The 16,779-nt window shown below is 32.2% G+C and overlaps 2 protein-coding genes across 2 annotated transcripts; both read left to right on the forward strand.

Moving 5' to 3' along the window:
- Positions 1–2,351: 2,351 nt before the first annotated feature.
- LOC132698362 (uncharacterized) lies at positions 2,352–7,159 on the forward strand. The gene is made up of 5 exons (XM_060664372.1): positions 2,352–2,468; positions 3,031–3,169; positions 3,222–3,413; positions 3,900–4,005; positions 6,853–7,159. The coding sequence occupies exons 1-5, from the start codon at positions 2,402–2,404 to the stop codon at positions 7,120–7,122; spliced, it is 774 nt and encodes a 257-aa protein (XP_060520355.1). The 5' UTR covers positions 2,352–2,401; the 3' UTR covers positions 7,123–7,159.
- A 3,556-nt stretch (positions 7,160–10,715) lies between these two features.
- On the forward strand, positions 10,716–13,234 carry LOC132698485 (uncharacterized). Its single transcript, XM_060664585.1, has 5 exons — positions 10,716–10,826; positions 12,293–12,422; positions 12,474–12,665; positions 12,767–12,875; positions 12,991–13,234. Exons 1-5 carry the CDS (start codon positions 10,754–10,756, stop codon positions 13,207–13,209), a joined length of 723 nt encoding a protein of 240 aa, XP_060520568.1. The 5' UTR covers positions 10,716–10,753; the 3' UTR covers positions 13,210–13,234.
- The last annotated feature ends 3,545 nt before the right edge of the window (positions 13,235–16,779 follow it).

The following is a 16,779-nucleotide window of genomic DNA, read 5'->3' on the forward strand; positions in this document are numbered from 1 at the left end:
TCGCTTCACCGACAGATAAAAGAAACTTGCTTTTCTTTGCACAAGGGTGCCAAGGAACCAGGAAAAAGATATACGAGTAAATAGACCTGATGGTGAAATCCATTTATCACGAGTACATAAATTTAAGCAAGCAATTTTATGCATCAGAGAGCATTTAATGCATCATAGCCTATAAAAAAGATCACCGAAGGTTTTAGAAGCAGCTAGAACCACATCTCAGGAAATTAGCCTTACCAATTAAATTGTAAAGCAAAAATAAATGCTGCTATTATTGAAACAAGACTAACATGACAAGTATAAACAATGCTGATATAAAAAATTCAGCTGCGAATCATGTGAAATTTTTAATTCATTTGAAAAGATAACTAGAGATTAACTTATATTCTTCAATTTATTTCTTACATTTTTGAAAATATTTAGCATAATTGGTACACATATAAAAAACACAATATTTGGGATATTACAACGCTTTTCAGCACGTACAGAGAGGTACATTTTTAATGTTGTGAAAATACTTGATCTTACAATAATGTTTATACGAACATTTTTTCTTATTTCAAGCTAAGCTCCTAAGTTGAAGCAATGTAATAATGAATCACCCTGTATAAAATAATGTTAAAAATAATACATTTCATTAAGTCGTCTGGTCTGAATTCGTAGAATCACAGATTGTTGATAAGACAAATGTAGTACTTAAATTTGCTTAAATACTTGGGCCAATATTAGATATTACGTTAATAAAATCATCAACGTAGATATCAGTACCATTCGGCGATCTGATATCTATATACACTTGCTATACAAAACTGAATAGTTTTTAGGTTTCAGAAACTTTTTTATGGCGGCTAATGTTACTAATTTGAGTAGGAAATCATCAAAATAAGATTATTGACTTAGTCAACCCGCATTCTTCAAGTTCAAAAACCATATCCACAGGGAAGCACATTGCACAGTGTGAGATTTTTCGTCAATAAGTGATTTTTTTAGTTTTGAGTAGCTAACATTGATTGTTAAGAATTTTGAGTAAATAGTCTTTCCGAAATGTACTACAGAACCCATTGAATATTTTCTTTTGTTTATAGGGGTCTGGCGCATTCGCCAAAAGCAAGAATGACTGTGACTGCTTTGGAAATCCGAAGATCTTCATTTTTCACTCTCAAAGTATGAAACTGTGCTAGCTAGCATTGTTGATTATTTCTAAAACTATAACAATGATGCATTTTCTACACTTTTTACATTATATTGTCAAATTGTGTTGTGTGTGTGTATAATTGTAACAAGATAGTCGAAAGAAACAAAAAGCATGAATGAAAATTGAATAGTCAAAAGCACTGGATTCAATCTTCGTGTCCATAAATGGAGGTATTACAACCAACCCAGAAAATTGGTAACAATTATAACTGGATTTGAATTTTAAATGTTGTTTAAAATTGAAATGTGTTTTAGAAGCACTAGCTGGGTAGCTAGGAAAATTTGATTGGATATCAAAACCACTTCTGAATAAAATTTATTAACGGTTCATTCGTATCTTTTTAGAAAGTAAATAACCTTGTCTAATAATCGCTATTTAAGACTTTATCTTCAAGGAAATTCACTTATTCTCGAAGTGATCCTGGCACTATGTACCAACTACCCTACAAGAAAAACCAAGCATCTGAGTATTAACCTTAAGGCACTAACTGACAACTAAATATTAAGTGCTTTTTCTTTTGACGGATAAACCCACAAAAGACACAGCAATATGGTGGAGCGCATGATGAATTAAAACGGCTAAACGAATAGCATGAAGTACTGGAACATGTACCGAAATAATTCACTCTGATGACAAAAACATCTTAGATGAAATAAAAATTCTTTAAGTAAAAAAAATAGGTCTACCTAAGCAGATTACCTTAGAAACATAAGGAAAAAATATTCAGGAATAAAGTTGCCATATTTGACATGGAATCTGCAAAAACTAATAGCAGTTACTGTTATAAACCAGCAATCCATATTTATTCCAATTCCAATTGCGAAACTACAGGACTACAAAGGCACACTTGGGAGAAGTTTAGGAAGATAGGATACAGTGAAGAATAGGAAGTAAAAGGTAAAAGGACATAGAGGAGCCGCAATTGAGGAACATACGAGAATGAACCAATAGATGCAGTGCAGACGACTGACATATATTTTGTAGTTATTAAAGTTAAAGAAAACTCAAAACTGACGAACTGTCGTACTAATCTCGACCATAACAAAATTGACTTGTGAGGCACACTAGTAACCTTGTTCACAGCGCAATTGGTGTCTATGGTGAGATCACTACCATATCGGTAGTAGTATCTTATCAAAAATCAAACCCTATATATATCGAACAAACACAAAAAAAATGAACAATTAAATCTTGGAAAGAACATAGATCATGAACTATTTTGTGCTTCTCATTATAACATGTGCATGGGGTGTTGGTTCGTCACCCGTAATCCACGGTAAGTAAAAATTTGATGAGGAAGAGTGCCTACTAATGGAAATAATTGAAAAATAAACCAATTTTAGTAAAACTTAATTTTCGGTGATACGTACCAACGATAACTCAGAAAGAGATAATTTTTACAGCAGGCTAAAAATTCGCCAAGCTTCTTTTGTAGATATAGATATAGTAGATATAGACTTTATTTAAAAGGGAACTGCTACTACTCATTTTTATTTTGTAAACGCATTTCCAAGAACTATTTAAGCAAATGAGAAGCCTACAATATTCATAGTGCTAAATCTTAAAAAAAAGTCCGCTTTTATAATTAATAAATAATTATTTTTTAACAACGAGTTAAAAGAAATTAGGCTAACCAATATTTACATTGCTGAAAAATCAGGCGATCACCCGACCCGCATGTCCGACCGTCAAATACAAAGCGCCATTCTAACTACGAGGAGTGAGTATTTAAATGAGCGAAATTATAACGCCCCAAACACGTGACTAAAGAACCGCAAACGTCCGAAGTGGCTCTCGGCAGTGTTTAAAGAAAATATTAAGAAAGGATTTTCTTACAGCTCCGCAGAATGTACCCCTACCTTACGGATGGCCTTTCGATGGCATTGCAAATGCTACGTTAGCCACTATTATTGAAAACCTGGGCGACCCACTGATCGAGGATCCAATATCGATTAATCAAAATTCGTCAACAATCAAGTAAGAGTCAGATGTTTGTTTACGCAGCCGACACATTTTCGAATATTTACAGCGGTACGGCCGATATTCTCAATTTGACAGTTACCGGACTTCATGGAGTGGCAGCTTCATTCGTTTCCGTGTCGGTAACAACCCTGGCAATCAATCTCACCTTAAATATACCGAGTATCACTATTAGCGCCAACTACGATGCGGACTTGACCTTGGCGCAAATATTGCCTTTTTTTGGGCAGGGACAATTGAGGTACATGAAAATTTATTTACTTTTCCTCTTTGAGAAATTAATTTTTGATCTTTAACATCATAGCGGATTTTACTTAAATAAAATTGTTAAGGATTGACTGAAAATAGGATTTGAGTTTTCACTAACTATTTTTACGGATTAACTGCTGCTAGATTTGGTGCAATTAGTGCACCGAAGTTTGTCAGTTCGAATCGAAACGTTTGGAGCATATTCGAAAATGCAATAAAATTGCTGTAGAAAAAATAAAAAAATTTGAAATGTTTTTAAGTGTGGCATTCATGAAAATAGAAGGAATCTATGAGCACGGAAAAATGTACGGGGCGACTTGGGTTTTCTATTTAAGCTTCTCTAAATAATAATTTATCCTAAATGTTTCACTGCATAATTTTGGTTAGTTTCTCGACGTACACCGGGTATGTCGTGAAATGTTAAATACGTATTGGACTATTCAGTATATTATAATTAAAATACCGACGCAATTTTTAGCTTAACTCTGACAGATTCCGAACTGAACGTATATGGGAAAGCAGATCTGAGCGATGGCTTACAAATTTCAAATGCAACTGTCGGATATAAACTGGGAAATTTAGCGGTGAGTTAATCGATAAAACAATTTGGCCAGTGACTTTTTTGTTTCACGTTTGACATTTTTGACGGTGGCAGGTTTGATCTTAATTAGATGACGCAAATTTGTAACTCAATGAATGCATTTTTCCTGGAACTGACAGTTTAAGCTTTGCTTTTTATTTACGTTCAGTGTTTATTTTATTATGTAGTGTTTCTAGTAATACACTTTGATATTAGTTATTTCCAACAGAGTGTCAATTGTCAATTTCAAACGAAAATATTTAGTATTGGATTTCATGGAAAGAATCAGAACCAACTTTGAAATGAAAAAGCCTCTGTCAAGAATTTTGTTGCGTGACGTCAGCATGGTACTTGCGAAAGATTATTTTAAACTAGGTAGATAAGAAACTACAATTGAATTTTTTTGTTGATTTCAAACGTTTTTATGTTAAACCTAGAATATTTATAGTAACGGAATTAGAAGCAATCGCTTTCGAAAATTAAGCACTCCTTAAAGTAGCGATAAATATGTAAATTTGTCAACGCGTAAGTAGAAATGTTGCTTACCGCATTGTGCGATATATCTGACTCTTGACTTTAATGATAAATCTTTTTTTTACGCGGCGCACTGTGGTCGGAACGTCGCAAAAGAATTCTGCAATAAAATAAGCAATATCATAAGAAGATACCAATCCTTACTAAATCATTATACAGTTCAAAGTAAAAATAAAGACAACCATAAAAATATTAATTATTCAAGTGTATGTGTATTTGTCTTAGAATTCATGCTCATTATCAGTTCCAATCAAAACTTCAACTAACCAAAACTATTACACAGGGTGAATAAAAATTGAAACCCGATATAAATAAAATGGATTTTCTCAATCAAATAAATACAGAAAATCCATATATCGTTATTATACAGAGCAAATAATCAAATACTGTGACTTTATGAATGAATAATTATGAATAATAATAATATGAATTTATATGATTAATTTAGGCCATATGCATATTCAAAAGATTTTTTAAATGGAATTATAGGATATTCTAGAAATTTATATCACTAAATATAGATATTTACGAGGAATAAGTAAATCTTTTTTAATTTAGAATATACGAAAATTTAGGCCTAAAATTGTCTTAATTAGATTAATAAAAAAATGAAGTTATAACGCAAATAATCAATAATTCTTATTTAAGCAGTAAAAGAATACTTCTCTTATTTTCATCCGTATTACAAACGAAGCACTTTAACACTCCAGTTTAAATTAAATTCTTTTGAATGGCAAACCGAAAATTATTGTCATAAAAGTATTTTCTGTTCTTTGACGTTTTTCTGTCTTACTAGATGTTTGGAGTCCCAGTGATATAAAATTACACTTTTGTGTGGAATACTTATAAAATTGGATCAGGGCCTAATTTTGTTGTACTAATGAAAAAGCGCATACAGGTTGAAAAAAAACTAGTAATAGACGAAGGCAAATTAATAGCAAAAATTAGCGGAAGGAAATTTTTATTCATTGTAACTCGCAATTTTACAATAATTGTAACATTTAACAACAGGTATTTGTTGCCTTTTTTTTGAGGTTTTTAAATATGGCTATTATTTTTTATTTGATTATTAAATATTGGGCAGAAATTAAAAGCAATTTATATGGCGCAACTATACTTTTTGCAAATATTATTATTTCATATTTAAGAATATTACAAAAGAAACAACTTTTGTTCTTAAATCACCCTCTGCTGTTAATTTAAACTTATCAAAAACTCAAATCCATCGCTCTAATTAAGTTTTAAAAAAATTATTCATGACCAATTTACATTAAATAAAATTCAAAAGGCTATTTAATATTTTTTACAATCACACGTTAATAGGTACCGAATAGACTAATCTTTATTTTAAGCTATAACAAAAAAATAACGTTTTGGTTTAACGACTTATAGGCTTACATTAATTGTATTATCTTATGGGCTATTAAAGGATTGTAAACAAAATTCAACATTTAGTTGAAATCATATATACTTTTAGTGACTGTGGAAGTCACTATTCATGAATTTTAAATAGCTTTAGTATTCTACTAATGTAGGTATAATGGAAATGACTTCAATTGTCAAATAACTTAGTATTATGTCATAACTAGGTTCAATACACTATTGGCTCAATATCTATTGTTGACTGTATATATATAGCAATCGGCATTTGCGTTTAAATTGCGTTAATTTTATCAATTAAATCATTAAAGTATAATCGACTCTATAAAAAACAACCACACTAGGAAATCTAGTATTATCTGGACCTCTTACCTGCCTCATTCCCTCAAAATTAGGTCTTAAATTGTGCAATTTAAATGTCGTCGTGCAAAATTGAAGCCTGGCAAGGCGAAACCAATGGTTTCTTCGCTGTACGTGTACTATAAATCTTTGTCAAACGGTCCTCGTACAAAGTTGCTGTTCAAGAACTTCAGCAATTATCCTTGGACACCCACGAATCTCAATGGGAAGTTCTTACAATTCTTCAATTAATCCAAAATGTAGTTTTCTTGGGTCCTCCTGGTTTTCGTATTGAAATAACACTGTGTTTTGGCAAGTCAAACTACTTGGAATGTTAGGCGTTCCTTATTCTCATTTGTCGCCTATCCGTGGTGATTGGTTTGGCTTTTCACATATTTATTTCTACAAAAATAAGGACCATGAACCTTAATGAACATTCAAAATGTTATGTTTCAATCGACCTTTATAACAAACCCCCTTTACTTGTGCCTATTGGAAGAATACCATGATCCTTTAAACTATTCGAGTTTTGGTTAGTTAGTAGTTAGTTTAGGCAATTATTTTGGTGACATGAAATAATTAAGTCTATTGTTTTCAGTTCAACGTAGAGGGCGCCTACGACGATGAAGACTTGAGTATTTTAGTTACTCAAGTTTTAAACGATAATGTCCTTCCATTTCTGAACAATAACGAGCCGTTAATTAGTCAAATAATTTCCGATATTATCACCCCCGACCGGAATGAGAGTGCGAATAATATTCAAGACCAGATGATGAGTTCATTAGTGCAGAGGATTGTACGCAATGGATTTTATCCTGATATTTTTAATAACTCACCCGGATTGTTGCCGTATCTCGGAAAATTTTAAATGCACTGTGTTTTTGACGTAATAGAATTTTTGTTTATATCGATCTTTTTTTAATTTTCATTTCAGTTTCCCATAAAATTTACAAAAACCCAAGTGGCAGCGGAAAACTCAGGCGATAGCAAATAAATTACCACTGATGCACTGGGTAATTAATAATATAAAACTGATCGAAAATCAAAAAATCAATTGTTCCCCGGGGTTTTAAAATACACATAAATAATAAATCGAAACAATGTCCGTTTACTCTACGTTTCTAAGCATTTATTTATTTGGATTATTTGATTCTTATATTACGTCAAAGGTACGACTTAGTGCAAATCTGAAGTTAATTATGTGTGTATACCCCGAATTTAGGTATTATTTATATGGTATCCCTTTACATACAAACTGGGTCTCATTTTAAGATAAAGGAGAACCCTGCAGCGGTTAAAAATAATGAAGAAAACGTAAAGTATGACTTCAACGAAGAAATTTAATTGCTATTTTCCCGAATCAGCTAAGTTTATTTATACTTATTACTCAGTAAACGTTTTTTATGATGATAGCAATGGGTGCTCAGTTTAGAAAAAGACATGTTCAAAAAATGTTATCATTAAAAAAATTGGAAACATTCTACAGAAGTTAAAAGTTTACTAAAATTGTCGAAGAAAAAAGCAAAGTAATCTTTGTGTAATTTTAGCAATTTAGAATCAGATGCATCTCCATCAAATTTACTTACTAAATTGACTCGGTCAGATGAAAAGCAGCATTAGTCCAAAATTGTACATTTCGGTAAATCAATAAAAACTAAATAGTTTGAAAACTACTGCAGTTAGCAATTTCCCTTTCACACCAAAGTTTTAAATCAGGTCATTTTTGAATGGGACAAAAAATTGTATTTTGAAAAAAAAATCAGCTTTTGAGTTATTTTTTAAAATAAGTAATGGATTTGTACTCTTTTTCAACTGAACCAACAATAAAATTTAAAAAAATATTAGAAAATATTCAAAACAAATTGAAAAAACTTTATTTACCGCAAACACTTAATACAAACATTAAAAAAAACTAAAATACTTATTGATTCTCCTCAGCCTATATAAAAACTTCAGCTTTTCTCCTGTAATATATTGCATTACTATTTTAATATCCTCCACTTTTTTCTGATGTATCGGAATTGGTTTTCTATATGCCATTTCCGTGTGCAGGGCTGATTTTTCTTTGTTCTTCTTCAGAAGTTTGGACTTGAATGTAGTTGAACGCCGTATATATTCAGAAGTTGTCACATATCCGATTGCATTACTAAGAGAAACTGGCTATAGTTTGAAATCACACGTTGCTGTTTTCTTGCTGTCGGTACAGTGAATGGCGTAATTTTCCTTGATGACCTTATCTGTCATTTCTTCTCAAAATGCGTTGTCGCAAGGTAGAAACAAATGCCCTCGTACGTGAAAGTGGTGGTAATTTTTTTTGAATCGTTTAGTTGCCTGCAGCAGGAAATACAACTCTGTAATATCAGGAGGAACATATTTTGGTATATAATTAGACAGGAAAGAACAAACTTTGTCGGGTCTCCTTTGTGCCTGCCTTTTGTGGTATGGGTAAAAATGTATTATTTGTGGACTTGTGTAACCTTAAATCTGTCACAGCAACTCGCTTGACGGTACCATTAAGACTTGGATCCTTTCTTCTAGCATTAAGTCGTTCATATTCAGAGCAAAAAAGAATCGATGTGACTTTTAATCTTCACAATTCATTTGTCACATAATGCTCGATGTCTATTATTGTGTAAACCTTTGAAATATATTTTGGTGTCTGTCCTGCGGCAAGTAATGTAATTAGACGTTGGATATGGACGTCCGAGATACATAAACATAAACTCAGAATAACATACAAAAATTTATTACTTCTTGGTTCCTCGCCCCTAAAACGATGTCGCTGGTTTGCTTTCATTTCCATCAACACCTGAGGAAAGGTGTCTTGTTCATTGTTAGGCTGGTCGTCATACAATTTTGACATTATGACATATTGACATAAGTGGTCCATGCAATGGACTTTACACCTGTAAAATTGAATTAGTTTGCTATAGCATAAATAGAATAGCATAAATAAAATAGTGTATAAATAAAATAGTATCTAACTATCTTACTTGCATGGAGGTACAAGAGTTTTTGCCTCAACTTGCTTGCCATTCCACTTCCCACATGTTTACATGTCTTTTTCTTTTCCTAATAACATTTGGCTAAGTACCCTCGGAGCTACTTTTATTAGAAGACATTTTTAAAAGCAAAATGTGGCAAACGAATAAAGCACGAGACCGATTTAAAGCAACTCTCGTCAAAGGGAACCTTTTTCATTTGAAATAAGAAAGCTCGGGATTCTGAGAGCAAGACTAAAAACCTGGCATTATTGTGGATATAATTAGATCAAGCATACTAAAAAGGTTCAGTGCATCAAATTTCAAAAAACTGTCTGTAGTCAACGTAAAAAACCCAATTTGAAAATATGACATAAGCCAGAGATTTGAATTGGGATATCCTGTACATTATTGGACTTTCAGTTCCGCCATCAATTTCTTGTTATTGCTGTATAATATATTCTTGTAAACAATTAATAATCCATTCACGATATATTATGTTCCAATAACTATAACTATAGAACTGCCCCGTTCTGAAAACTACTCTCCCGCCTTAAGTTGCAAAAACTTCAAAAACCCACACCGTACTTTATGGCATCAATGTAAACCTTATTATAAATTTGAAAATATGTTATGGCCGTATATTCCAAATCTAGTGACCATGTTTACAATTATTTCTCGCAATAAATCTCAACATCCTCATAGCAGAAACACACCATCATTATTTCAAACACTTAAATTTTAGGCCCAGTTTATTATCAATGCGCCATCCTCTGAGGGCATCAAGCTACCCTTAAAAAAAGCTCAGCGACATGAAAAAGAAGATAGAAAAAATGAAACAGCCCTGGACATCTGAAGACTACTTATTATATAAGACATATTCTTTTTTAATCCCGGACTACCGACGCCAGCTATTAATCTAAGAACATGTTTAAGGGCATAGTAATGTGATCCTGTGTGAGTGTGTAATCCCCTTTAAATTAGTCACTGTTGACCTAAGGTGAATAAATCCATGCAGAAATGGAGAAAAAAGTCTACTTGCGGAGTAATTGGTGAACGTCTTTTCAACTCTTCCACTCTTAAGAACAGGACAGACCTGTGCTATCTTCCAACATTTAGGAGACTGAACAACCAACCTGAACATTTGTAAATTGTAGTTTCTCCCTTATTTCAGATACGTATTTCATACCAATGAAGGAGTTTCGAACTTCCTCTGCATCCATCGCAATAGTGTCTTTACAGGAAGTTTTAATGTACAACCTTTTTAAGATCACAATTTCCTAGAAACTCTACTACAGAGTTATTTTTCAAATAATTAAGCATTCCGTTGATACACTTAAGGATGTGTATATTTGTCAAATAAATCCATTATTTTACATTCGTTGCGTAGGTATACGTCTGAATCTGATATCTGCAAACATAGATCTTATCAACCTCAAGTGATTTGGAACTTTGTTATTTAAAAGGATAATCAATCAATAAGTCGCAGTATTTGTTAAAGAAATTTTTTTTTGCAAAATGTCCATCACACAAACATTCGCCGTGTCGATATTCATTTGTGGGGTTGCTACAGCACTACCGGCATACCAAAGTAAGTGTTGCAAATAAGAAAGCCTTCCTACCAATTTCGTTGATTTTTAAGCAGTGAAAACCAAAAATTAGGCATCTATTACATATCTATAGTCTATATAGGTATTAATTTAAAATGAGTTTAGATTTTTGGATTTAATTATTAAACTTACATTTTTGTTTTAATAGTATAAATGTAGCTGAGTTTATTTACTACAATATTTTACCTAATATACTCTATTTTCCTTATCTTTTAATTAATGCATATTTATAATTAGATAAGAGTGTTTGGTATTGTGGCATTCGTGCACATTTGTTTGCATTTTTTCAAATTTGAAACATAATAAAAGAGATACTTACTGGATGGGCCATTATGAACCACATAGTGGGTATTTTTGATAATATTGGAGCATATTTTTTAAAACATATGATTTCTGCAATGAAGAAAATGAATTTGATGTATCAAGTTTTGACAAATTGATTTTTTTTAATTGAATCGAGCATTTTTCTCTTGATTTTAAATGTACATAAACGGATATATTGGAGGATGTGTTTTAGCCAAATATGCCTTATATGGGACAAGTTGTTGAATTTGTGTTTTCTTAGAAATTCGTCATTATAGTCGTACTAATTTGAAAATTGCCTTCTGTTGGATTAAGTGAATAACCAAAATTGTCTAATCTGAAGCAATGAAAATCCTAGATGAAGTTACAAAATCCCCATGCATTCTCAACGTGCCACAGTGCGGTTTTGGGCTGAGGATATCATTCGGAGGACGATACTCAACGATCGATGATATATTTTATGGGATGAAATAATGGACATGTCATACAGCGAGTGAAATAGTCAAATTATTGCGTACACAATTGGGAGGGAGGCTTATCTGCAGGAATGGGGAAGTAAATTGACCACCAAGGTCGTGCGACTTGACACCGCTAGATTTTTTTTGTGAGACTATCTGAAAAGCAAAGCCTACGAAAACAATCTGCAAACCATCCAAAAATTTAAAGAAATCAGGCGAACAATTCATTATATAGCTGATGAAATGTGTTCAGCAGTAATTGAAAAGTTGAACAAAAGATTTGTCTGCTGCCAGAGAAATCGTGGTTGCCATTTGGCAAATATTGTGTTCCACGTATAATTGTACACTATCCAGCTACGCACTGCCATAAATTAAATTTAGGAATATTATGAGACTTTTATTTTATTCGAAACATATTATTGGTATTTACTATTTACATTAGTATGTAGTTATTTCAAAATTTTTATGGAAATCTCGAATTAGATATATTTGGCTAAGTCAACTGCAAATGACTATGTCCTCTATGTATATGCGTATATGAACCAGTCATCCTGTTAGGGTTGTTTTTGACGAATTTTGAAGTATTTTATTTGATATTAGTAACTATTTGTTGTATATTGTAAGTTTCAATCATAAGCTAGAAAACTGGAATTTCCTTTTTCTGTATTAATAATTTTAAATTACAGTTGATGCCGAATCTCCTGATGGGTTACTGGATGGCGTTGTCAACGCCACCCTCAACACTATAATAGGCAACCTTCCAGATCCTCTGAGTTTTGCCGATATAGTTATCAATTCTGATAACGATATACTGAGGTAATCATTTAACCATACTTCGTGTTCATTTCAATGCTTCTCCTATTCCAGCGGTTATATCAATATAACCAAGGTCGAAGTGGATGGTCTGAAGGAAATCTATGCACCGTTAGTAGACGCCGGTTTAAGTTTGGCCGTGAATTTGACATTAGCTTTGCCAACCGTCGCATTAGACGTGGAATTCGATGCCGACAGCACTTTTGTGAAGTTGCTACATTTTTATTCGCAAGATAGTTCTGTCAGGTAAAGTAGCGCTGCAAAATCCAGATTCAATTATGCAAGTTCGTTAACGATCAGTGCACTTATTTCTCCGTTATAACTAAAATTGGAAATGCTGTTTTTAGGATTACTTTAAATAATGCACAAGCTTGGATTTACGGCCAGGCTGATCTCAGCAACGGATTAAGCATTAAAGATGCCACAATTGGATACGACTCAGTTGATGATATTACCGTGAGTAGCATTGTATAGCAGCAAATGGGATAATGCAATGTTTAGATAAATTTATATCAAAATTTTTGAGTCGGAAAGTCCGTTATTCTTATAAGGTGTGTATCACTTCTTTCAGTTCGAATTCAAGAATATCCTAAACGACGATGGACTATCGCAACTTTTTAGTGATATTTTAAGCGACAATGTGGCCCGATTTCTTAACGATAATAAGGAATTCATTAGTAAAGTATTGACGGACGCATTCAGAGCCATCACCGCTGGAGATTCGCCCTCGCAAGTTGTGGATAGAGTGAGTCTCTTAATAAGCGATCGCGATGTAAACAATGTACAATAAAGTAATTAGAAAAAAAGATCTAGCTCATACCAAAACGTGCTATTTCTTCTCCTCCTTCGGAGCTTACTCCCCTACATACTCACTCCTTCCTCATATTCAGCCCATTAGTGTTTTATCGTTCTGGTGATATGAAATGCGAAAAATAGTGAGCCAGTATAAAATTTCAAATATGCTACTGTATTTACAATTCGGTGTTTTAAAACAAATTGTTCAGAGGAATATTTCATTTACTTTGTTCTTTAAAAAAATTAAAAAACCATTTTTATTAGACTCTCACTTGACAAAAGTTGGAGTAGATTCGAATATCACAAGAAAGCGGAAGCTTTCAGAAAGGCTTTGAAAAATGTTAGGCTGTAAAAATATGATATTATTGTATCTTGATCTCCTTAATTAATTATCCCATAACAAGACTAAGACAAACAAACTCATCGGCAGTTGCCGAGTCTATAGAAATCTATTGACAATCTCAGGCTACTCAGGTCTTTACCTGTCACCAATATGGGAATTAGTCATCCGAAACGGTGTTTATGCCCCTCATTTAGCTCCGCCCTCTCAAACAATATATAAGCAGGTACAGAGTAAAACGCGAGCCAGTTTCATTGAAGCTCTGAAGAAGCCAACAGGATGAAAGGTTTCGACTCAGCAAAAACTGACGCAGGAGGAATCCAGAAGTTTTGTATAAAGTTAAACTGACATGTTGTTTACCTTTAGAGCGCCACGATCAGAAAATAAATTCGGGGATAATCTGTGAAAGTACTGAAAAAGCAATAATATAATAATAATCATAATATGGTTGTTGTGTAGGTAACGACAAATTTAAATTAAAAATAGTCTCGTTAATTTTGTACATATCATAAATTCACCCTACAGAACGTGTCTTTAACAAATGATTAAAGGAATTGCTATATATTTTATATAAAATAGAAAGTCTAACCTACATAATACAAAAATTTTAAATTCAATATTAAAAACAAGCAATTCTTTTATTTTAGACATTTTTTTTATTTATTCTTGTATATATATTTATATACATATATATATTTTCTCTCATTTGTCGTATTAAATTGTTTATTGCTTCAAGGCTTACAATTTTCGGAGAAATTTTGTATTTTTTTTGTTTGAAAGCACTTAATGATGTTAAAATTATGACTTTTTGCCTTAAATCCTCATCTAGGAAATTTAATTTTTTTTATACTAATTTATTATGACATTTCCTTTTTCTCTATTTCTTGTGTTGTAAGAATATATATTTTGTAGTTCGGTTTTCTTTTTGAAAATATTTCAAACCGTTGCTTTAGAAAATAACTGCTTTATCGCAACACATTTCGACCCCCCAAACAGTTGCACAGAATAATGATTTCCGGTTTTTTGGAAAACTATTTTTAGGAAATTTTTTTGAATAATTTCCAATTTTTCAAGATCTACAGTACCCCTCCCCATCCCAAAATACCTCATTGTAAACGTGACTGCACTGTTTACTACTGCTTGTAAATATTTATTCGATCTTAATTGTGTATACTTTGTTAATCCTAAATATTTTATTTCTTCTGTCGACTTCATTGAATGGTGTTCATTGTTTATTGTTTAGTGTTAAAATTTGGCAAACCCCGTTTATTGCACGAAAATGGAATAAAAACTGATTTTTCTTCATTCACCGTAATCTGTTTAAACCACCTCAAATGTTTATGGAAGTCATTTTCCACTTGCATTTTAAGATCATCCCAAGAATCATCTTCGTATAGGAAAACTTGATCGTCCGCAAAACCAAAAATAGCCCCTGACGAGTTTACATGGTACAAATTATGCAAAGAATAAATCTTATTGGCCCTAAAACGGATCGGTGGGGGACACCATAGTAAATGTTTCTTTAAACTATAAGTATTCTTAATTTTTGTTTTCTGTATTCTTCCCGTAAGATAACTTTTAAATAGTTTTCAAGGTATTCCGCGTACGCCAGAGTTCCTGCAAGATCAGTTTATGATCAACTGTGTCAAAGGTCTTGGACAGATCGATAAACACTGCAATAACTTTTTTATTGTTTTCCAGTGACCTGTAAATTTGTGAAGTTAAAGAGGCTATTGTATTCTCTGTAGACGTACCTTGCCTTAATCGATATTACCTCAAAAATTTTTGTTATGTTACTTATAAGTGATACTTGTCGATAGTTTTCTAGATTTTTGTCGCCTTTTTTAAATAGTGGTTTTACAATAGAGATTTTACATTTTTCAGGACAGTTTTCTGTTGCAAAAATTATGTTTATTAAGTAAGATAATGGTTTGCAAATTTCGTGATGAAACGGCTGTAGTGTTTCCGTTCTGATATCAAAACCTGGTGATTTTTTCATTTACGGATGTGGTTTTTTCTAATCGGAATTGTTTTACCTTTTTCAGTTTATTAAATTTAGACTTCTGCGGATTTCAAATATTTTTTGCAAACTACTATGTCCGTTTTGTATTGTAAGGTGCACATGCACAAATAATTGGTGTCTGGCGCATTCACCATTCAATTCAATTTTTCCTTTGAATTTACTAACACTATTTCTTTCGTTGTATTAGACTGAAAATTAGCTGTAAAAAGGTGTTATAGAAAATGTTTGAGAAGTCGAATTTCCAGCGCCGAATTTGGGACATTGACGTTTGCACCAATATTTTTATCAAAATTTAAAATTACAAAATTATGAAAAAGAAATGATATTAAATAACAACATTTGGGGGTAGCGGGTCGGTGACCGGGGGATATTAAAAACTACGAGGACATTTCGAAGGCCCTTGAAAGATTGCGTCAAACACGAGTTGTCGTCGAAGTTACCATGCGCATGTTAAGAATTAAGAAAGCTCTCCTCAAAAGTGGAACTCTCTATCTACAGTTGAAATTTTTAAGAATTAAAAGAAAGAGAAAACGAATAAAAAATATTGGTCAAAATTGGTGTTACCCGATAAAATTTACAAAGCTTCCTTCAAAAGCGGTGAGGAAGATATCATAAATGTGTTTTTTTAGAATTGATGGCAAAGGAAAAAAAGTCATTAACAGAAACTATCCTAATTCTCGCGTTTATTGTAGGCAATACTGCCGTTTTGAAATTTCATTGTTTTTCACACTACTTTTCGGCTAGAAATTATCACTAGCCGTTATCAAGTGTAAACTGAGCGCTATGAACGAAGCTACATGCATTATATATATATATATATATATATATATATATATATATATATATATATATATATATATATCTTATTTAACACGTACGCTGTTCAAAATATTTGAAAAAAAAAACATATGAAAATCGCTATTACTCGCACTCGATGTAGTTTCAGAAAAGAATTATTTTCTTAAAATAATAATAATAAAACCAGGAAACTTGGAAAATTCAGGGCTATAACCTCTACTTCCAATATTTAATTATATATATATATATATATATATATATATATATATGGGTTTTTAAGGGTAAATTATTGTATTGTATTGTATTAAGTGTAAAAGATGGCACAATTGCTTTAGACAGTATCGTAAATTGAATCGGGAGCTACAATTTTTTGATTTACAGTTCATTTATATTATACAGGGTGC

Source organism: Cylas formicarius, unplaced genomic scaffold, assembly GCF_029955315.1.
Source record: "Cylas formicarius isolate icCylForm1 unplaced genomic scaffold, icCylForm1.1 PGA_scaffold_2__14_contigs__length_35257938, whole genome shotgun sequence".
NCBI classification, from domain to species: domain Eukaryota; kingdom Metazoa; phylum Arthropoda; class Insecta; order Coleoptera; family Brentidae; genus Cylas; species Cylas formicarius.